At 37.7% G+C, this 23352-nt stretch overlaps 2 protein-coding genes across 2 annotated transcripts; both read right to left on the bottom strand.

Annotated features, from left to right (window-relative positions):
• Nucleotides 1–939: 939 nt before the first annotated feature.
• Nucleotides 940–4884, bottom strand: irf8 (interferon regulatory factor 8). The gene is made up of 9 exons (XM_084932435.1): nt 4772–4884; nt 4414–4625; nt 3860–4043; nt 3558–3655; nt 3235–3292; nt 2766–2813; nt 2244–2636; nt 1981–2096; nt 940–1809 (listed from the first exon to the last, which is right to left on the bottom strand). The coding sequence occupies exons 2-9, from the start codon at nt 4582–4584 to the stop codon at nt 1615–1617; spliced, it is 1263 nt and encodes a 420-aa protein (XP_084788561.1). The 5' UTR covers nt 4585–4625; nt 4772–4884; the 3' UTR covers nt 940–1614.
• Nucleotides 4885–6331: 1447 nt separating this feature from the next.
• Nucleotides 6332–23124, bottom strand: dusp22a (dual specificity phosphatase 22a). Its single transcript, XM_084932434.1, has 7 exons — nt 22797–23124; nt 22001–22034; nt 21292–21374; nt 19892–19941; nt 16944–17018; nt 16559–16730; nt 6332–7878 (listed from the first exon to the last, which is right to left on the bottom strand). The coding sequence occupies exons 1-7, from the start codon at nt 22815–22817 to the stop codon at nt 7675–7677; spliced, it is 639 nt and encodes a 212-aa protein (XP_084788560.1). The 5' UTR covers nt 22818–23124; the 3' UTR covers nt 6332–7674.
• Nucleotides 23125–23352: the final 228 nt, after the last annotated feature.

The following is a 23352-nucleotide window of genomic DNA, read 5'->3' as shown; positions in this document are numbered from 1 at the left end:
AAGTTTACAGCAAACTGATTTAAAGCTTTAGTCACACAGGCAACCTGTCGGCAACCATCTAGTAACCACCAGTTGCTGGGGAAAAGTGTGGCCGTAACCAATTGATAAGTGGCTGCTGGAGGCTGGTAGAAGCTGTTTGCATGAAATTGGTTGCAAAGACATAAATGGTGCTGCACCGAAAACCTCCTCGTGATTGCTTTGATTCATAGCAGGTTGCTGCAATTACTAATAGACCTTTTGCTTTCAAAGTAAAAAGCTATGTCTCACTACTGCAACCAAAGCATTTCAAAAGCTGCACCTTTTAAAATTTTACTATAGCTTGAAGAGTGACTAGCAAGTATTTGCAGACAAGTTAGTGTTTCCATGCAAACTTTGAGTGAATCACAAGGTAGCTTTTTGGCACAGCACCCTCTGTGGAGCTGATTTCAACTGGTGACAGCCAGGAACCGCCAGCTAATCAACTGGTCAGGGAAACTCATTTTCAGGGAAACCATTGTTACAGTGTTCCAGACCAGTCTCTAGGCCTGTGTGAGTAGGGCTTGAGTTCATACTAGTTATAAACTGTGAGTAGTTTGGACTAAGTTTTTGTTCTCTACACTGGTAAGATTACCTCTCTTTCTATTTTCTCCATTTTGACAAACTGTCACTGAAATAGTGCTCCAAAAAATGAAGGAAATTCAATGAGTGCTTAGATTGTGCGTACTTTAGCTTGCAATACCAACCATTCCTGGACTACCAAGCATAGGATAATAAAATGGAATCCCTGGTTTCATTACAGTGTGCTTTGGGAATATGCTGGCATCATTTTAACACATATATCACTATTTCATGTCATTTCCTTGATCTGAACAACAGTACTTTCTCTACAGGTCATTTTTGTCAAAATAGAATAGTCCTTTTTAAACAACAATGATTGTACACAAATGAATACAAATGTAGTTCAGTAAAAAAGGTTTTATTTGAAACACGGTCTACAAAAGGTTGAACTAAAGATCTATCATTTAAAAAGTCTGATAGTAAAACCTATCTTTCATTAAATGCCACTTTGCATCTAAAACTTTATGCAACTTTTATCAACTCAACACTTGATAAAATTTGGTTGTTTATTCAGCTGGTTGTCAAACAAGAAAGAAACTCAAAAAGTAAGAAAAAGATAGAATATCAAAAATAAAATTCAGTGTAGCAAACTAAATTGCTTTTATATATCAAACTGCTGCCATTTTGCAAAAAGACTTTGAATAGAAATCTTTATAGATACGAAAGATTTGTATCTATAAAGACTTTAGTTGTAGGAAATACAGTATTTGAACATGCATGAATATGCTACCTGTTCTCTTAAGTTGGATAATAAAAAAACATCTTACAAAAATGAATCAGACGTTAGGCAGAGTTATGCCCTGTATTTACACAAAAGTAAACATTACTTGTATAGAAAAATTTGTCGACTTTCTAATATGGAGCTTCAGCTTTAAAGTCTTATAGTCAAAGAAGAAATGTGCTCTTTCACGTTTGGCTCACCAGCGTGTGTTAGAAAAGCAAAGAATGTTCTTCTTATGTTCTGTATTCAGTTTAGAGCAAGCTGAAGAGCTCTTGTCAGGTATTACTGCTCACATCTTAGGCAGTGATTGGCATGTTGTCCCTGTAAGTTGTCCTTTGAGGAGCACTGTAGCTGCACAGATCCTGGTAGATGCGAGCCATCTGGTCAGTGGCCGCATCATCAGACATCTCTAGGTTTGGGTTGTTGCAATAAGGCTGGGCACGACGCATGTTCATTGTCTCAAGCACGTGCTGGCAGTTCACTGAAGTGATCTGCCATGAGGACAAAAAAAAACAAAAAATTATGTTTTTTGTTTTTTCTCAGAATAAAGCCATAACTAGCTCTTGTTTAAAAACTATCAAGGCTCAAAAATAAAGTGATATTTCTAATGCTTTACTAGTCAGCACTCTGAGTGAGACATGTTATCATTTCACACGTCTTACCTGGACGATGATCAGTTTGTTTTTGGCACTGTTGTGATCATGCAACTCTTCTCCAAAACACAGAGTCACTGTTGGATCAGGAGCAGGAATCTGACCCTCCTGGTACAGCTGTAGAGCTGGAGCATATAAAACAAACGAACAGCTGTTTAGATAATCTTCGCAAATTATCAGTATCTAGTCTTATGTCCTTTAAGCGAAAGAAATAGAAAACAAAGCTGTATTTTTCTGTAAATCCAAAATATGGAACCAATATAGAGCCTCACCTTGAAGAAACCTTGCTGTATCAAATATCTTGACAACAGCATCCCTGTCGAGTTTGCCAGGCATTGAGCCATATTGCGAGCCCACATCTCCCAATCCGCTCCAGAAGACACGGCTCTGGCACAGCCTTTTGATGTAGATGCCATCTTGGTTTGCACGGACCAATACACCTCTCTCCAGGTGGCCCAGAAGCTTGCGCGTGACATAGCGCTGCCGTTCAAACTCAATGAGTTCAGCAGGGGGGAAATAAACACTCTGCATGCTGTCTGAACTGTAGAGGGCACCCCGACCCAGGGGATGTTGCGGAGAGATTCGGCATCCTTCAGGATGAGTCACCAATGTGGAGTGCATCAGCTTTCCTCCATAGTAAAAATTGATCATCATTTGGCAGAGGGCTATAGAAGAAAACATTTGGTCAGATTCAGAAATGAAAACAAATACGTACAAATGTAACAAAAATATGGAAGCTGAAAGCTTGTTTACAAGTAGATGATATAAGGTCATGGATAACAATAAGCAAATACCTGAACTGAGACTGCTTGATGGTAAAGGTTCCTGATGCAGTGGGAAAGCTGTGAATTAGAGGAGGAAGAGGTGGGTTAAGGCCTTTTTTCAAGGCAGTGGACACAACCACAGTGTCATGTCTTTACTTTGCTGCGTCATCAGAAATGCCATTTCTCTATTACAATCTCACGAAGAAATAATCACAAGAGTCAGCAAAGTTTTACAGGATGTTAGTCAATTCTTCCATTGCAGAATTCAACAGTCAAGTAAATAACCTCCATTTAGCACCCACAAATGCAGAGACACTGAGTTTTCCGCTGGGGTTATTTTGTGAATAAATTCAAGCTTATGTCTCTCAAAAGTGGTGTCACAACAATAGTGTGATATATGAAAGCTGAGACAAAAGACCCAGTGACAAATTGCTGTGAATAGCTTCATTTAATCTAGCTGTGTGTTGCATTGTAAACTGGGTACAAAGTATAATCTTACCATTGACACTGCCCTGGGACCAATATTCTGGACTGGCTTGGATGCTACAGCTTTCCTCCTGCAAAGGACAATAATATAATAAGATGTTATCAAAAGCACCTTTGTACACTTTACAGCTGTGAAGAAGTGGGACGGTTTTCATGCTGAGTGTAACAAGCGCGAACCCCGTGAAGTGCGCGAAGTACTGCAGGAGACAGCACAGTGTGGTAAGGGGGAAAAAAAGTGACAAGAAAGCTAAGTGACAATAAAGGCTAAGTGCATCTAAATATATGTGGGGGTGGGGTGGAATGAAAAAAAGATTTTAAAGTTAGACTTCATCTCACCTCTTTAATGAGCTCTTCTAGCTCGGGGTTGCAGTCCATATCTGTGATCTCACCAGAGCTGGTGGTAGCTGTCATAGCCATCACTGAACTTTTGCCGTCTGTGGGTGAAAGAACAGTACACAATGAGTCGGTTCAAAGTGCATATATACTCTTTTAATTATTCACTGCTATAGGAACTACAGTCTGTAATAAGTATTTTGCTCTCAGTTCTAATCACAAATGAAAAAGTGATTTTGCTAACTGCTAGAGATAACAGAGTGTATTGTGAGATATCCGTGTACTGTGAGATAACACAAACTCACGTTTTTGCTCTTCTTCTGGAACAATGCGGTACACTTTATAAGGCTCAGAAATATCAAGCTGTGACCTCTCAGTCACCTCCTCGAAGTCAGGGCTTTTATTCAGGGCGCAGCGAAGTCTGGTCTTCCATGTTGCAGGCTCAGCCTTGTCCCCCTCCTTATACTTGCCTTTAAACACAGCCCAGGCCTTGAGGATAAAAAGAAAAGTAGTGGATTAAACCGTAAGACATGTACATCATTTTTGTAAACTCTTCTTGAGAAAGAAAGAAAAAAGAATAAATGAAAGAAAATCTAAGTTATATAGCTACACCACAATGCATTAAAATGTATCGACACTTCATAAGACAATAACTCTAAGTTAAAAATGCACAAAAAGGACAAAAAGAAAAAAAAAGTGAAAAATTATTTTAATAGTCTAAATCACACAAAAGAATCAGACTTATAGTAAGAGGAGAAGTGTTGGACAGCTTTGAGAATCACACCAGTTCTGGTTTTAGCGCGCAAAAAAAACAAAACAAAAACAAAACAATCTTTAAATGGGGCAAAATGAGACAAACCTTAAAAATGGATGCGTCTATTTCTTGGTTGTAATCCTGTTTTCCTGCGTGTTTCCATGGAATTCGGAACATAGTGCGGCTTTCATCCTCCCACAGGAGTCCAGAATACTGCGCACTTTGGATCTGCTCCATCAGCCACTGCTTCAGTCGCCGACCTCCCGTGTTTGACATCTTGATGGTGGAAACTCTCTTTTTAGATGGCGCACTTATATCTATATGTGGAAAATGTCGCGTAAAGTTCGTTAAATAGTATAAGTTAACTTTCTTTAAGATATTATGAAAATGTCTTATTCGAGCCGAAGCTTATAAAGCGCTATCGTCTTTTTTAAAAAGAGAGATTAAAATCAAAGGCACTTACAGATTGACAGGTAGATAAGCTCTTGGCACGGGGTTGTGATCTTGATAGAATGCGCACTGTCAGATTTAATCAAGTGAGCTCTCCGAAACGCATGCCTTTAAACTTTTTTGTGCCCCGTGTCATGAATGAATAAATCTGTGGTAGGATTTGACAACGCTGCCACACTCTGACCAATGACGAGTACTGACGCTTCAGTAAGACTGCCCATACCGGAAGACTTTTTCTTCTAACCGTGGGCATTTACAAGAAATGGCCTGACACAGACGATGGTTATAAAGTTACTGCCTACGCTAAAAGCTGCGTGGACGCGGCGCTATGAATAAACCCGTAAAGTCACAAGTTACCTTGTGCTTTGAGGGGATTTCTACTCTCCAGACCAAGGTACTATATCCCTTCTGCGCCCACTCATCCTCCGATGAGAAAGTTTAGAAGGTTGTGCAGGTAAAAGTGGTCAGCTGTCAGTGCGATGGTGAGGTGGACTGATTCCATGTGTCAGAGACACCTGGGAGTTGTTACACTGTTACCGTTATTTAAAGTGATCGTGATTATATGTGAAATATTAGGCTCAAAACGGGGAACCGCAGCGTATTATTAAAACAAAACATTAACTATTATTTTTCCCAGTAAAAACATTTACTGTTATTCTCTGTCCATCATGAAATCCCTGTGACATCATTTAGGGACTAATGTGCCTGTTTATTACAGAAACTGACACTTACTGTCATATTTGAACTAAGATTTCAAACAGAAACATCAATCTGCTTCTCACTTTTATATGAACATAGGCTTATATGAATTTGTGTACACCAAAAATGTAGAATACAAAAAAATAAAGTAGCAAGCTAATTAAATACTCGATTCTTTATGCACATGTAGAGTGATTTAAATAATTTCATCATCTGATAAAAAACAAGACTTGGGAGATGTAGTTGGGATTCAGTTATGGTAAAATGGTAAATGGCCTGTATTTGTTTACTATTCCCTAAGGACCCCAAAGCGCTTTACACGTTCAGTCATCCACCCATTCACACACACATTCACACACTGGTGATGGCAAGCTACATTGTAGCCACAGCCACCCTGGGGTGCACTGACAGTTCAATTCATTATACATGTCCTAACAGAAGGCTTCCAGTTAGCATTTTAATATTTTGCTGAACTGTAAGGTAGTTCTCTGGAAATCCTGTCAACAGTTAACCTGTCTGGACATGCCTATGTGATTACAAAAATCCCCCCACCCCACTTGGTGTGTAAAGGAATATTAAGTAAATACACACTTTCAACGAGATACTGCTGTTTAGAGGAGGAAACTGGAAGCAACCCCACCGGCCCAGCAGGAACGAATTCCAAGGAAAGACTTACGCTTCACTTCTTGGAAGGCTGGCTTCATAACGTAATCCTTATTTTAGACTGATATTTGTTTCATTATGTAAAACAATGAAAACCTTAAGGAAAAAAATGAAATTCATTTCATTATTTTAACCATTCTAACGTTTTATCCTCAAATATCTCAAGCAAAATCTGCTTTTTATGCTTTACTATAAAGACAAAGACACACCGTTATCTTCATAGGGTGGATTTATTAACAATTCCATTTTTTCTCCATCACTGCATTTCATTATAAAACACAACAAACAAAACACCATAAATACACAATTAGGACAACAAACATTATCCACAAAACTATAAACAGAAATTCTTTAAAAATCTGTTTTGACACAGTAAAAAGATAACATCAGAGCTTCGGTAAAATCAGGAAGACTTTAACATTTGGACTACAGACATCCTGAATATGTAGTTATACTTTAAATTCAAATTCCCAAATTTAACCTGCTGTTAATAAACTTAAAGGAACATTTTGCCTTGTTTTCAATGTATTTTTAGGTGTCACTCATAGTGGTTTATTTGTAATGTCCACAGTGTGGTCTCCGTGTGTCAACCTACTTAAAAAGGTTTGGCTCTTCTTTAATCCTCTGTGCCTGATGAGGGATAACTTAGTACCAGTCCTCTCAGCCCTGCAATGAATGCAAAGAAGAAATAATTGCTGGGAACTGATAAGTTTTCTTTTTTGCCTCACAATATTCTACTAGTTTATATAAAGACTTGTTTTGTTGTTTTGGTGTGGATTTCTGATACTAGATTTTGTAACAAATATTGGTACAAGTGGTGTGTACACAGCTTGGAATTTTCTCTACGATGAACCAAATGAAAGTGAAAGTGCTAACTATACTGAAAGAGCAGTATCCAACTATGTCAACATGAATACTGTAAATTACATAGGCAGTGATAAACTCATTGTTTTGTGATCTTTGTAGGTGGCTAGTACAGTTATAGGTAGGATGAATGTAACAACAAATTTCATGCTGTCAAACCTACAAACACAAAAAGCAGTGCTGATTTGCAATCTTGTACGTATCAAATCAACCATCAGTTTGGTTTTAGATTTAACTGAGATTTAACAGACTAGATATTTATATAACTATAGGCAAAATGTTCATTTAAGATGCCGTTAGTTGATTATGGCATTAAGGCTGCTGAGCTGAACATTGCAGGAGTCCATGTAGAAACAAAGGTCATCACTCATCATGGCTAAGGTGCTGAGGTGTTTAGAGTAAGGCGTCTGTGAGCACCAATACCCCTGTTTTGGTTGTAAGGGACTGTGGCAGGTACTGGTAGTGGTTATAGGTCTGTAGCACAATTCTAAATCAACCTCCATCTCTTCATAAAAAAACGGACGCGAATAAAGTAAAAAGTGCTCGATATTATCTTATGCTTTTAGAGTTGTATGAATACATGTAGGTTAGATATGACTGAGGGTTGATTTGGAAATGAGTACAGAATAGTGGGTACTGCCTATTTCCAGGCAGCAATGGGCACAAGTTTGGCATGACCAGACTTGTGTTTCAGCCGCTTCCTTCATCATCACCATCAGCATCAGCATCAGCATTGGATCGCATGGATGGGTAGCCACTGACAGTTATCCAGCTGTGATCACCTCCCCTCTTCTGGCTCTGCTGTTGCTCTGTGTACTGGCTCAGCAGGGCACCCACCTGCTCCTGGTCATTGAATGGACTGGGACGGAAACTTGACCGTAACCATACTCTGTACTGAAGATGAGAGGGGAAAGGAAAACAGTTAATTAAAATAACATTTTTTATGGTTAAGATCAAACTACATAATACAATTTTACATAACTCACTGCCATATATTTTATATACATGAAACAGGCAAATATTTCAAGCCTTATTTGTTTTATTTTTTTAATGACAATAATTCATAGCTTATAAAAATCAGAAATCCAGTATCTCAAATTGAAAAAGAATTTACCATAAGAAATATCCAACTTCTGACAAGTACGTTCATTAATACACAATACTTCGAGCTCCTTTACCACTAAATACTGCATCAGTGGAGTGTGGCATCGAAGCAATTAGCTTGTGGCACTGCTGAGGTGTTACTGAACACTTCGGCAGTGCCGCAAGCACGGCTTTAGCCCGTCTTTATTTTTGGTTCAGGTGTTTCTTGTCTTCCTCATAGTTTATCTGTGGGGGTTAAGGTCAGACGCAATAGAGTTGGCTGGCCAGTCAAGCATGGTAATGCCATGGTTACCAAACCATTTGGTAGCAGAGTCTTGATGCATGCTCAATCATCCATGTTCATCTGGAGCATTCGTCACTTAGATGAGTGACAAAATGTTTCTCCCACTAAAAACACTACATCTAGATGAATAGAATCAACTTTCTGGCATTTGGCATGAGACACTGTGGGCAGGTGATGAGTTCTGCTGGAAAAGGAAACCAGCATCACCACAAAGCTTGTCAGCAGATGTGTGCATGGAGTACTCTTAAAAATCTGGTAGACAGCTGCACTGACTTTGACTGGACTAAGCACAAAAAGCTAGAGATAAAATGGCACCCCAAATCATCAGACTGTGGAAACTTCCCGCTGGACTTCCAACACCTTGGATTCAGTGCCTCTATGGTTTTTCTTCAGATTCTAGAACTTAAGTTCCCAAATAAACTTCTACTTTCACCTGAAAAGAGGATTTTGTCCCCCTGAGCAAAAGTCCAGTTCTTTTTCTCCTCAGCCACATAAGTCTCCTTTGATACTGTCTCTGATTCAGGATATGACTGATATTATGAATGTGACAGTTGTAGCTCCTTTGCCAAAGACTGTGCTTTGTTGGCTCCTGATGCACTAACACCAGCCTCTGTCCACTCCTTGTGAAATTCACCCAATTTCTTGGCTCAACTTTACTCTCAAGGCTGTGGTCATCCCAGTTACTTTTCCTACCGCATTTCCCCCCCTCAGTCAGCTTACCATTAATATGCTTTCATGTAACACTCTGGGAACAGCAAGTTTTTTTTTAACCAATGATTTCCTGTGGCTTGCCCTCCTTGGGGAGGGCGTTGATGATCATCTGGACAACTGTCAACTCGGCAGTCTTTCCCATGATTGCGGTTGCATGTATTGAACTAGACTGAGACATGCACAATATTTACACTGACTGAATAGTAATCTTCAGATTTTCATGAGCTAAAATCCATATCAACACAATTAAAACAAAAAATTGCAATGTTTCACCATGTAATGAATTCAGGATATAGTACACTTTACATTTTAAAATTAAGTTATTTGAAATTAAAAAAAAAACTTTTTCAATATTACATTTTTTTTTAGATTTGCTAGTATAGTGACTTTTTATTATAACTGTATTCATACTGTAAGTTACAATAACAAATATACAACATAAATTGTCCTCCCTAAAATTCACAGATCTCCTTGAAACATAGTTGCCTCACACCACATCTACAGTGTCTTCAAACAGTACATTAGTCTGCTTAACATTGAGAAACAGGTGGATTATAAGCTATAAATACATATCCACCCAAGTTTCATTAGAGAACATGTCAAAAGAATAGTTTGAGTATTCATACCGAAAAGCTAAATTTACAGAAAGTAGTGCAATTAAAATGGTGACACACTTGTTTAGTTTTTTTCATGGAAAATGCAACTCTCTTGTTCCTCTTTTTCTAAACCTATATGCAATTTGTGCAGCTTTGTGATCATATATCTATATCTATCTATCTATCTATATCTATATCTATATATATATATATATTATATATATCTATGTCACCAGAGATACGAGTGTATTTTGAACCTTCTATGAAATATTTATATTATTTATATTTAAAGTATATTTTAATTTAATTTAAACTGTCTTATGTGTTTAAAAGGGAAGTGTGTGTGCTTGTGTGTGTGTGTGTATGTAAGTGAGAGCGCAAGAGAGAGCTGAATGAAAATTTGCTGCTCCACATTGATAAAAAAAAGTTTGTCGTTTCCTGATCCAATAACACCGAAGTGAACTCCTTCAAATGACTGTAGTTAGGGGTGGGCAATATATAGACTATATTCGATATATTGCAAGTTTTCCCATGTACGACGGTTAAAGTGGCTTTATCGTAACCATCGAGTATAAATTTTCAATTTCAATATTGAACTGTCTGCATGTAATTCACTGTGAGGTTTTTTTTTCCCCCACATGCTGCAAATGCATCATTAATCAGCCCCTCCCAACCGAAAAATTTTCTACCTGGTACACATGCTCACCGCATGTGTGTTTATATACTACCAGGTAGCGAAAAATATGGCAACAGTGGGAATTTCAGAGGAGTGAGGGGATGAGACTCACTGTCATTTGTATTTCACAAGGAGGACGTCAAACAAAATGCGGTAATTTGCAAAACGTGCTGTAAAACTATTGCCGCAAAAGGTAGCAGTACCCCAAATTTTTCCCACCAGCTGAAAAGTCATTCATTGCAAAATGAACAATGTTTTAAAACTCTGCATGTCAATGTCTCCCTACACACCAAAGAAAATGTTAAATAAACCAGCTGCGATACCTGTGAATGTTCTTGGTCTAGGGTTGACCACAGAAAGAGTCTTACTGTGACAGTACTATCATATGTGAAAAACCTCTGTGATGGTTAAAAAAATGGTTAAAATAAAACATTTCAATTCATTCAGATGTTTTTTGTATTCAAAGTTGGAAAAAAATATTGAATGGTTGATTTGAATGACTATACCAGTGCAATATCAGGCACTACATGCTTGAAAATAACACTTGTTTTTGGAGGTTATTTAAACATATCGTGATATATATATTGTGTATCGTGATATAGCTTAAAAAAAAAAAAAAAAAAAAAAAAAAAAATCGCAATATTAGATTTTCCTCACATTGCCCAGGCCGAACTGTAGTACAGTTTATTGACTTTTCAGAGCTAGATATAAACACTAGAAGTCGCTAGAAGGGGTAGTTATCAATAAGTGTATTATATGCAGCAGAATTACTTTGCAGTAAACATTTAAACGTTTGTTTAATAAAAGGTCAAAAAGGGAGGTGCTGTAATGATGTCCAGGAATTATTCAATTATTTTGTGCAATACCTTACTCTTTAATGAAGTGAAAGTCTCCATCTTCCTAAAATTAGTACTGTCACACTCACCCTAAAAATCAAACAGAGCACGACTGACTCATAATATTAATAGAACTGTAAAAATTAATAACAAATCAAAGCAAAGATTTAAGATAAGCCATCAATAAACTCAGTCATATCCGAATCCTATACAACACTTGCTCTTATCTGTCATTATACCATCTTGATAAAGAATATGAATCATGTCAGAAGTGTTTCACGTGGTACACAAACTGAAAGTAGAAACTCATAAAATCGGTAGAAGCTCACCCAGTGATGAATTTGTTCAAGTCATAACATTAGTAAATTCTGACAAGGCTCCAGTTTATTGCCCAACTTCACAATGAAGGCAACATGAAAGATCTGCACCTTTTTAAATTCATCATGCTACTCATAAGCAGATAGATCTGCGGTCATCACTGCCACCACTCACCAGTGCACCTGCACACCCACACAAACACGCTTTCCAATTGTCAGATTGTTCTTTTTGTAAATGACAACTCAGTAATCCAGTTACAAGCGAGCATTTGGCTGGGTTACAATATTATGATCTGTAGCAAATTTATAGATAAATTTAAGGCTTTTTAGAGAAATTGAAATTTAAAAAGCCTGGAGCTGTTTTGCTTCATTCAGTTTCAGGAACTTGTTTTTCTAACCTTTGTTGAACTTTTACAGAATGTCTACAGACTACAAAGCTTTAGTCACTATGTATATTACACTGTATCTCACATGCACTGCAACCATGACCATTGATACACAATGTCGCTAGAGCTGTATTGAAGACATTGCTGAATTCAGATTCTTCACTTTCTATCTGAGACACATGTGGGAAACTCACAAATACACAAAACCTATTTCCCTTTAAATCCTCGAAGTCAATGCAAAGTCTACAAATAATGACCATTTTTTTTTCCAGTCATGTTATTTTGCAAGATGCTGACAGTAATGGTTAAACACGTGATGAGCAGTACCGAGCTAATGCAATCCCAGCAAACCCCCTACAGTTCCCCTTCTGTGTGCAACGACTACTTAAGTGCCAATGGAATGGAATCACACAGTTAGAGCTATCGCTAAATAAATTTGGTAAAATTATCCAAAATGTTTAAGCCAGTGTTTGAAATATTATATTATATATAATTATATATATAATATATAAAATATAATATTATATTATTAATATATATAATAAATAAATTATTATTAAAACACTTTACAGTAACATTACCAATAAATAGAAATGTATGGTTAATTAAACAAATTAGTTTTTACTATTAAACTAATGGTAGAAAGTTTGGGAACAACTGAAGTAATCTAAATTTATCTGGTTAATAACTGTTGTTTGAAACATGTTTTAGATAGTTATAATGTAAACATGCAACTGATACTTAGAATACTTGTTTTAAAGAGTATACTGGCGGGTAGGGTGGCAGTGGTTTAAATCACAAAACTGTGAACCTGGAGACCACAGTTTGTGTCCTGTTTCATGAACTGTTTAATTTCATTTTCACTTTTGTTTACTTGGGCTTTGTCTTGCTTTTGGTTAGGCGTAGCCACCAAGATAAGTCAGGTTTACAAAAAGATGAGATTTTCTGTTAAATTAAAGTTAGGAGAAGGACCACTCTTAATGTTGCCAACAAGCGTCCACCACATGGCTGAAGCTAAAGTAAACCATGGATATATTTGAGATTTGCTTTAAATACACAACCATACTTACCTGGAAATATTTTCTAGAACAGACCATACAATAGGAAGTTAAAATTCACATTTAAAGGGGACCTATTATGGTAGTTTGCATTGCCATGTTTTTATTTCTGGACTATGTGGACTTTATCTGATTCATAGTTTTTAAAAAAAATGATTATCTTCTTCTAAACTTTGGTGCAGTTTCTTAGTTCCCACTGTATTTGGACAGTTGACTCAAAGGCTGGCGAAACAAGCCATCCTTAAGCTGCAAAAACAGAAAAAACCCATCTGAGAAATTGCTACAATATTAGGAGTGGCCAAATCTACAGTTTGGTAAATCCTGAAAAAGAAAGAAAGCACTAGTGAACTCAGACATCCACAGAAGACAACAGTAGTGGATGATCGCAGAATCATTTTCATGGTGAAGGAGGTAGGAGGTAGGCGACATTCAAGTCCACCATAAAAAAAAAAAAAAAGACTGCATGAAATTAAATACAGAGGGTTCACAGCAAGGTGCTAGCCACTCATAAGCCTCAAGAATAGAAAGGCTAGATTGAAAAAAAAAAAAAAAACATCTAAAAAAGCCAGCGCAGTTCTGAAAAAACATTCTTTGGACACATGAAACCAAGATCAACCTCTACTGGAATGATGGCAAGAAAAAAAAGGTATAGAGAACATTATAAGAACAGCTCATGATCCAAAGTATACCACATCATCTGTAAAACACGGCGGAAGCAGCATGATGGCTTGGGCATGCATAGCTGCCAGTGGCACTGGGACACTAGTGTTTACTGATGATGTCTGTGAAGGTTCTCAGTCATCCAGGTCATCGTAATCTAAGGAGCTTGGAAAGAAAAGCGTCTGGACTTGTTGCTTGAAGATGTTTCGCCTCTCATCTGAGAAGCTTCTTCAGTTCTAGGGTCAAAATGTGGAGAGTTCCAGATTTAAGCCCTACGGGAATGTCCCCCCAAGAGGGAACTCTACCTAATCACACGAGCCAAGGTGTGAAAATGAGTGTAGGTCACAATCAGCCAAGGTTTCGGGTGAGCTCATTGTGAAACCTAGCCCCACCCTATCATGTGATTTCCTGAGGTCAAATGGCCCAGGATGTGAGTGGGCATTAAGGTGTCTTATTGATGATGTGACACAGTACAGAAGCAGCTGAATTAATTTTGGGGGTGTTCAGAGACGTACTGTCTGCTCAAATCCAGCTAAATGCAGCCAAATTGATTGTGCGGCATTTCATAATACAATGACAAAGGACAATGACGCAAAACATACAGCCAAAGCAACCCAGGAGTTTATTAAAGCAAAGAAGTGGAATATTTTTGAATGGCCAAGTCAGTCACCTGATCTTAACCACAATAAACATGCATTTCACATGTTGTAGACTAAACTTTAGACAAAAAGGCCCACAAACAAACAGCAACTGAAAGAAGCTGCAGTAAAGGTCTGGCAGAGCATTAAAAAGAAAGAAACCCAGCATCTGATGATGTCCATGAGTTCATGAGTTCAAGACTTCAGGCTATCATTGCCAGCAAAGGGTTTTCAACCAAGTATTTGAAATGAACATTTCAATTTTAGTTTTTCAATTTCTCCAATTACTTTTGAGCCCTTGAAATGAAGGGAGTGTGTTAAAAATGCTTTAGTTCCTCTTTTTTTTTTTTGTTCAAACCACCAAATTAAAGCTGAAAGTTTGTACTTCAACTGCATCTGAGTTGATTTATTTAAAATTTATTGTGGTAAGTCCTTTAGTTGGTTACGAGAGGTGTAGAAGTGTGTCATGGGAGTTAGGTCCTGGATCAATAGGAAGTGCAACAAGTTGTCCATAGAATCTACCAAACAAAGGCTCACAGCTCTGGACAGAGGCCATGGGAATAAATGGCCTTTTCTCCCAAAACCTATCCAGGGTACACTCTCAGCTGCAAGTACAATAGTATGAGGGCAAATCCATGCAGAGCTGAAAAGGAGCAATAGTGAAAGAGCATCTTGGAGAGAAAGGTGTCACACAACACCAGCCTAAGAGCAGACCAAAGCAACCTTTCAGAACAAAAAACATTCAATAACAAGTCTCCAGAATGAAGACCTGAATAGGACCAGGACCTGACATCTAAACGTACTGGGTAAAGAAGCTAACTGCACTTCACAAAAGCCTGGCAAAAAAACAAATAAGTGGGATGCTAACAGCAGGTGTTCATCCAGGTGTTCAGACTGGCTAAGACCAGGTAATCAAAGCACCATCTACTGGTTGATAGAGCAAAACATCAAGACTCTAAGAACAGTAGTCCAACCTTAGTATGGCTTGGAATGATGAGAAGAAAGTCTAAAACTCAGTAATCTACACATTGGAAGTACCTCCATGAGGTAAAAAAAAAAAGATGATCAGAAGCCAGCTCAATAGAGGGAATAAGATCCAAGATATTATAATACACATGCTTTATTGGTCATCAGCTACCCATCTGGAAGAATAAGCTGGCCACAGGACATGGATGCCACTCATGATCGATGTGCAACTTGCTAAGAAACATTTAACTAAATATTAGTCTGGGTGTATGTATATATTTGAGCATGTATTTTTACTTTTGATCCTGTATGAATTAGACAAAATCTAAAATAACTTCAAACTTGTGCACCCACTTCTTGTTTTTTTAAAGTTACTGAAGATGTATGCTGCATAATGATTCCACCCAATGAAAACCCAAAATTACAATGACATTTATGCCCATGATGAGTGGATGTAAACTTGACAACAACCTTATGCATATATGTATTTATATATAAGAAAAAAGCAAGGTAATATTCTGAAAGTGCATGAATCAAAACTAAAAACATTACAGGAATGTTTTTTTAAATGTGTGATCATAGATTAGGCATTCTAAAAGTTAAAACAGCTATGCAAACCTGTGAAGCTGCTGGTGGCAAAAACAAAACAAAACACACTCAACTTTTTTAGAAAGGTGAGAAATGCAGAGATGATCCTCCTTGATGTGCAGCAGAGGAGCATTAGAAACCCTTGCTGTGAGTTCTGAACATAAGAGTTAGTACTAAGATGTGTTAGTGATTGAATGCAATATTAAGAACGTATGTACTATTTTAAAGACTGGATTACTCATTGACAAAATGAGTAATTGGCTTGTGTGTACAAAAGACCATTATGCCATTGTGATATTAAAATATTTGAGGGTTCGTAAACCATTGCATATAACAGAAGATAATCGTGTGTGCTGGTTTAGTTTTCCCAGTTGTAAATCTCAGATCTGTCATTTCAAACGAATACTTCTTGTCCTCAACAAGAATTACAAGCAATTTAACAAAAAGAATATAAATAGGTATGCATCAGTTGAACAGATTAACAGTTGCTAGACTGACCACAGACTGCCTGTGCTGTGTAATGGTGTATGTGTCATATCCTGTGTGCATGTATGTGTGTGGGTCTGTATCACAAATAACAGAGCACAAGAGTTTCTACAGAATGCCAGTATACCACAAAGCTACTCCTAGAAAAAGCACTTTAAAATTTGACTTTAAGCTGAAACACTGAAGTAGTAAAAGGGAATTGGATGCATTCTGTAGGTAGTGTACAGTGTGTGTGCATTCATGTCTTCTCTGTTTCTTTGCATGTTTACCTCTGAGACTTGTGTAGTCTGGTACTCCTGCAGCTGCTGCTGGAAGCCATAGTTTGGCCCAACAAAGGAACGAACAGCTTTGACAGCAGACAGACACTCCTCCCAGCTATAGTGGGTGACAGTCATCAGGTAGGCCACCACCATGGTAGTGCTCCTTGATACACCTGCAAGGCTGCAAGAACACAAAGGACATTTGGCTTATTTGGTTCTTTTCATTAAGCAGCTGGATGTTTAATACCTTACTTCCTACGGTTAACTGGTAAAAAAAAATGGGACAGGCCACAAACCATCAGGACAAATGTCATGTTGACTGTGAAAGTACCTAAAAAAGACAGCTGATCTGTTCTGGTTTTGAGTAGGAAGCTGGCTGGATGTAAATACCTACCAGTGAACTAGACAAGATCCACCATTCAAGCGACATTCATGGATGAAGCTAATGCACTCTTTAAAATGCTGCAGTCTGGAAAGACATAAAAAAAAAAAAAGCACAGTAAAGTTTTCTGAGTCAATATAGTATTGCTCATCATACAGAAAACAACAGTTCACTTTTACTAAGGTCATAGTAACATTTAAGGAGTGTAAAGCTAAAAATGGAATACACATTATAGGATATGAAAAAGGCCACCTTGAACTGAAACTGTGTTAAAGGCCCAAACATTGTGGTTCCATACAGGTTGTTAAAACCATAATAATATACTAAGATTATCTGTAGAAACTACAGATTACTCTCAGATTTAGAGATAAGTTCAGAAATGTGTGAGGTAGTTTCAACAGATTTATGTTATATCTCAGAAACAGGAGAACATACTGTGGTGTGTTTTTTTTTCCCTTCAGCTACTCCAAGCTGTCATGTGAGAAAGAGGTTGGGTATGCTCAAACAGAGAGTCTGTGGTCGACCAGAGCACAGACAGTAGGGACAGACAAGGGAAGTAAATGCCGTCATTTTGTCTTAACTGCAAAATTTGGTCTTTTTCCAGCGCTGGGTTACTCAGTGCGAACAGAGGCATCGTTTTAGGTTTACACCAAAAATACAGCAAATGCCATTTCATGGGTAAATTTAGAAAATAAATCACCGCTAATTGTAAGATCGCAAAAAATCCACACAAAACATCTTCCAATATAAAGCAGCATAATGCAATGCTATTGCTCCTTAAATATCCTCCTTATACACTGTCAGGAAACACTGCTGGTGTTTTGCATAATCAAGAATTGCATGGCTGATAGTGCTGTCTCCTGAGGAGCAGATGCTGGTTACTCAATAGCAGACAGGGTAACAGACTGGGGCTAAAATAGACTGTCACTTTACTTTTTTCCTCCTTCCTGAGATCCAAACTCTTCTTTAAAAGATGTCTCCTCAGCACTTTGTTCTGTCATCCTAGCACAGAAGTTTCCGGCAGTCTTGTTTAATATGCAGAAAACTAAGTTGTGACAAACATTTACGGTTAAGTAGAACTGAATAGAAAATGACTGTGAGGAGAACACTGGAATAAAAATAGTCCTCTAGCAACAAAAAGCTGTTAGATTACTGTATGTTTAATATGCAAAATGAGCTTCTGCATTTCTATGGTGATTTTTAAAAATATAATTATATTAATATGCCTAAAACAACAACAACAACAACAACAAAAATCATTTTTTTAAAAAAAGCTTCCTTAGTTATGACCAAAGCACATCACGTTGATGCAAATGCAAAAGTTTACACCTTCATGCTCTATGCACACTAACAGACTTTCTCAGAGAAGGTTAAAAAAAAAGGGGAACCCCTGGCTCTCTACAAATATCTACATACATTGTTAGCAACTATATAAATAACATTTAATGCCATTTCAATTAAGCACTTGCTGTCTTGGGTGTGAATTCCTCATAGCATTTACTGTCTTCAGTGTGAATTTCACAAAACACTGACATCACAAGACGCACAGAAGCTTAAATAGGTTTAATCTGCTTGCTAGTTGCTAGATACATTTATTTTGTTATGCTCCTTGTTGTCTGCTGCACGAATAACAATAAAAAGGGCTGTTTCTGCAGTCTGACCACAGTTTTGCTGTATTAGTATTATTTCTGTGATTTAGGACATAGGTCAAAGATTTGCTGTCACTTTAGTTTTCTTTTGTATAGTATGTGAAGATTCCTAGTGAGGATGTTCTAAATACATCAACCTTAATCCTTTTCTGCTGAACTGAAGCAATCATAGAGGTGAAGGTTTTTCAGAAAGCTTTAAACCTTTACAAAATCCATGTGAGACAGTTTCTGCTGTGTACCATCACCATGTAACAGAGGCCATCACATGTAATGACAGGGGCCCCTAGATCATGGCATGCATGGTGGGGCGGCAGTTGGCCTCACCCTCCCATCACTCAGACCAGTGATTGTGACAGAGGGGGTTTATTAAAGCCCTGGGTGGTCGATGCAAACAGCCAGATGTCACACTTAGGTTTCCTTCCTCTGCTGCCTGAGGGAAGGACGCTTGATTGCGACAGTGGAGGTCAGACATCTCCAGCCCAACAATCATCAACTTCCAACCAGCCACTAAACCTCAGTTCTCACTGAGTTACATTTGACTCAGTTCTACTTTTTTACAAACTAAAGCAAATAAAGTTCCCCTTCAAATCAAGGAGAGGTTGAGTAACTGTGGAGCTCAAAGTAACGCTGAGATTTTTTGACCCAACAAGGTAAAGTCTTTGACATAATGTACTGGAGATTTATCAAATTCCTACTAATGTCCCACTTGTACCTATGCATGAACCCTGACTAACCACGTAGGGCACTAGTGCAGACATAACAACGTAATTCCTCTCCAACGCCAATAAAGACCTTAAAGTAAGCCATCAACCAGGGTCATATGACACTAAAGTTTAATGCTTAAACTCCAACTGAATAATGGCTCTTTACTGTCCCCTCAGTTCATGCTTCAAACTTAAAGCAACAAGGGATGTGTGAGGTCAAAGACTGCTATGACTAATGCGTCGTGTTAGCGGCAGCTCCCAGAGCAGCAACAAGTCAGACTCTGGATGAACAGTGACACATTAAACATACTTACTCGTCTGTTATTTATTCACTTAACCTTTCTCTCACAAGCACATGAAAAAATAAAAGCCCTCTTTTGCTCAGTCTTTAGGAACAGGATGAAATGAAGTAAATATTAAATAACTTTAATCTATCATTAGATGGCTGTAACTCCTATGTATGACTACTGTTTGAGTTACTGCTCTTCTCCTCTCCTATAAATAGTCTACTGCATACATTTTGAAATTTGCAAAGGAACCAAGACATACTAGAGGGTGAAAAAGAATCCACCAATGTTTTTAAACCTTCATGTACGCATTTACTCACAGGTTCTGGCTGGAAGCATCAGCTGCATGAATGCAAAGGTATGTCATGTCCTGCAAAACATTAGTGAAAAATGTTAGGAGACAGGCAACTAAATATTGGACAAGTTGTGTAATACTAATAAAAAGACACTCAAGTGAATTAGTGACATGCTGTGGTAGCATCTCAAAAACACAGTGTCTTCAAAAGAAATTCAGCGCTCTGTGTAAGACTAAGAATAGTTTCCCAGATTACAATTTTAAGTATTTGAGATTTCATCACATATGGTGTATAATATTATTTAAAGAATGACATTATTATAGATTAAAAAGAAATTACTGGATGCAAAAACACGCTTAAAACCAGTTAAAACCACAGTTGGCATGGAGCCCCAACAAGTTTGTTGTACATGTACAATGACAGCAAAGAGCTATTGCAATCTACTCTATTCTATGAAGAGGAGACGAGAGGGACTTTGTTGTTTATTATCACAGCCCGTTTCAAACCCCAATGACCTTTGATGTCATAGGCAACATAGTAAATTGTGTATTAACATAAGCTGCCAAAGCTTTCTGCATTTAAAATAAGCATGTCTTGAGTAGTACAAGCGTCTCTGTGATCAAGTGACTTTGATATTTTTGTGGCAGATTACAAAAAATCTGTCATAACAATACAACAAAGGAGGCTCCAAACTGACAGAAGCTAAATTTATACGTAAAAAGAAATTATAGTAATTGGTGTCCTTAGTTTCTAAACGTTTACAGGTTTGTATTAAAATAGGAAGCGGCACGCACGGTAGTAAACACGTCCCTTTTCTGGAAGATATTGCTGGAATCAATTTCAAAATAAGCATACATTTATTTTTAATATTTCTTCTGTTTTATTTGTACAATTTTCAGTTAATATATATGAGGTATGGGGTTTTATTGAATTTTGTTTTTGTTTAGAAAACATTGTAACCTTTTGTCAGTCTGGTTGTACATCAATATCTAATGTGTTCCCCTGGTCTTGGTCAGTGTCCAACACACAAAACAATGCATTTACAGTAAGCAGTGTGTGAAACCAGAGACAATGTGAAACTTACAGAGATATACTGCGGTGGTGAATATCGGTGTTCTAAATCATATTTCTCACACTTAACCTTTTTCTTTACCAGAGTAAAAAAAAGTTCACAGTTTTACACATCATAAGATTCTGTCTTTTAATACACATGAACCTCATAATTTATCTGTCAATCTCAGTCTCAAGACTTCAAAGCAATCCAACCATAACTCATCACCACCCCCAGATGGCTGAAAGCACAAATTACATTATTAACATTGCATGCATGACTTTAAAAAAAACACCAGGTAAGATTTTCCACAGAAAGTAGCAATTTGTAATCATAATACATCCAGAAATACTAACCATGATTTCCCACTAACCTCAAACACCGGTTTTGCATTGTTGTACACAGACAGGATGTGTGTGATGCCATTCTTAGATAAACTTTCTCTGTTTTCTGAATCTGTGACAAGGAGAGAGGGAAACATATCTCAATAGGTCCTTTGGTATGAATCTTACACAAACAATCATGACTTTGACCAGTTACAAGCAGCTACAGAAGCAGGTCTGTGAGTAGTTTGTTATCCTGCAACATTACTTAGTACAGATGGGCAAGTGGTCACTTGTCCCTGTCATTTTAGCTATATTTAGCCATTATACTCTTACCGTCATCAAGGCAGCTAAAGTTAGAATGTTCCAAATGCCATATTAACTTGAGGAGGTTGCATCGGACTAGAGTGAAACACAAGGCTCTGGATTGTTATTTTAGTTTTTATGCCACACAGTTTAATTTTCTTGTGGGCGAGACTTTACAATATTACATTATTTTACTCTTTAAGCTACAAATATATGTGCTTAAAAGGGAGGGCTTATGTTAAAAAATATGCTTTCACCTTTTCATATAGAAGAGTTAAGTTATGTTGAGTTAAAATTCCCCTAATTAAACATTATTTGAGAATTAATGACAATATGTAAAGTGTGCTCAGAGCAAAATATTGTACTCTAATGCTACACCAAACACCTGGCCCAACTGGGCTTTCTATACTGTATGTAATTAAAGCAATAAATCTACATACATGTTTGTCTTACCTCTTATATTCCCAAGGTAGAGTCCATCAACAACCTGTGAAGGAGCAGTCACAGACATGTTGCACTTAGATGTTCATTACAATTCAGCTTCAAGAACCTCGCATGAAAAGAACAAATGTTCTGGTTCGAGCCAGATTGGATTTAAAGCTTAAGGCTTAAGATCCTAGTGGAGCTACGAGCAAAGGAAACGTTCCTTATGGCCATACAAGGCTTGAAGCAATGATGCATGGTTATCTGAATGATGTGATGGGTGGCAAACGGCCACTGAGTGTTACTGTACAGCTTTGGTACTATACCTATGGAACAATAGCTGTATGAAGGTAATGAAGTGCTGGATTGATTCTAATGAAATATCTCACTACAGTACCTTAACATTGTTGTGGCAGCTCAAAATAGATGCGGATGACAATTTCATTTTTAGGAAGAAATCAATATAAACAATCTTACTTTTTAATAAAAGCAACATGAGTTAGATTTTTCTTTTTAGGAGGACCCTTTTAACTGTCAATTAACAATGACAGTGCAATATCACAGCATCAAAACATGACATGCAGACACAGACACTTAACTTAAGGTTGGCAAACAACAGTATTGTAGGTTAGAGTCTAGCACAGGAGCCCTGGCTTGGATTCAAATTTTGTTTTTTTTGACAGGGCAGAACGTGTCACGTGATTGACTAGCGACCAGTGATTGGCGCCTGCGTTTACCAGCATCGCTTTGGACTTTTAACCATCAAAAACACCCCCAAACAGCGTAATGACATGACATAAACAACAACAGCAAACCGCAAACCTACCTTATTCATTCCGTTGCCCATGGTATCCCTGGAACAGTCTGCAGTTAGCTAAAAGACTTTAATGCGTTGAAGAGCTAGGATATGGACTTTGTATCCAAAATGCGAGGTTAGCCTGTGTGACTGGACTGACTCTTCAAGCGGTTAAATAACCTTCGCTTCAGACGCTACTTTTGCATATTTAACAGCATTATTATATTAAACTGCTTTAAACCCACTTGTATTTGTGTTAGCTTTGACCTCGTTTCAGCCCCAACAACAGTTCCATCATGCTGTGTCGTCTTCCGGATTGTTTTGACGTGAAGTGGGTGCAGCTGCGGGTTCATCCGGCGTGTGACATCACAGCATGTTGCAGGCGACACAACAACTGTGCTTTCTCAGCTTACACCTTCAGGGGGAAGCTAGAGATAAAGTCACAATCAGACCTAGTATACAGTATAAGATTCAAACGTAATTTTATGAGGAACACAGAAAACCCATATTTATCGCTGCAATTTCGCCTCAGCCCCAGCTGGATTTGAACATTTTTCGTAATCTAACCCTGTGTGGTTGTTTAGTC

Source organism: Perissodus microlepis, chromosome 1 (genome assembly GCF_051167445.1).
Source record: "Perissodus microlepis isolate ML-2025 ecotype Zambia chromosome 1, ASM5116744v1, whole genome shotgun sequence".
NCBI lineage: Eukaryota > Metazoa > Chordata > Actinopteri > Cichliformes > Cichlidae > Perissodus > Perissodus microlepis.
This window is presented reverse-complemented; position numbering and strand designations above follow the sequence as displayed.

Bases quoted from the DNA above. Each gene is read 5' to 3' on its own strand.
- dusp22a (XM_084932434.1), bottom strand. From the start codon at position 22,817: ATGGGCAACGGAATGAATAAG. The intron at 19,942-21,291 runs GTTAGTGGGAAA...AATGTTTTGCAG, and splicing joins ATGCAAAACCGGTGTTTGAG to GACATGACATACCTTTGCAT. The intron at 7,879-16,558 runs GTAAACATGCAA...TCTCATCTTCAG, and splicing joins AGACTACACAAGTCTCAGAG to TACAGAGTATGGTTACGGTC.
- irf8 (XM_084932435.1), bottom strand. From the start codon at position 4,584: ATGTCAAACACGGGAGGTCGGCGACTGAAGCAGTGGCTGATGGAGCAG. The intron at 4,044-4,413 runs GTTTGTCTCATT...TTTATCCTCAAG, and splicing joins TAGACGCATCCATTTTTAAG to GCCTGGGCTGTGTTTAAAGG. The intron at 3,656-3,859 runs GTGAGTTTGTGT...TTTCACCCACAG, and splicing joins TCCAGAAGAAGAGCAAAAAC to ACGGCAAAAGTTCAGTGATG.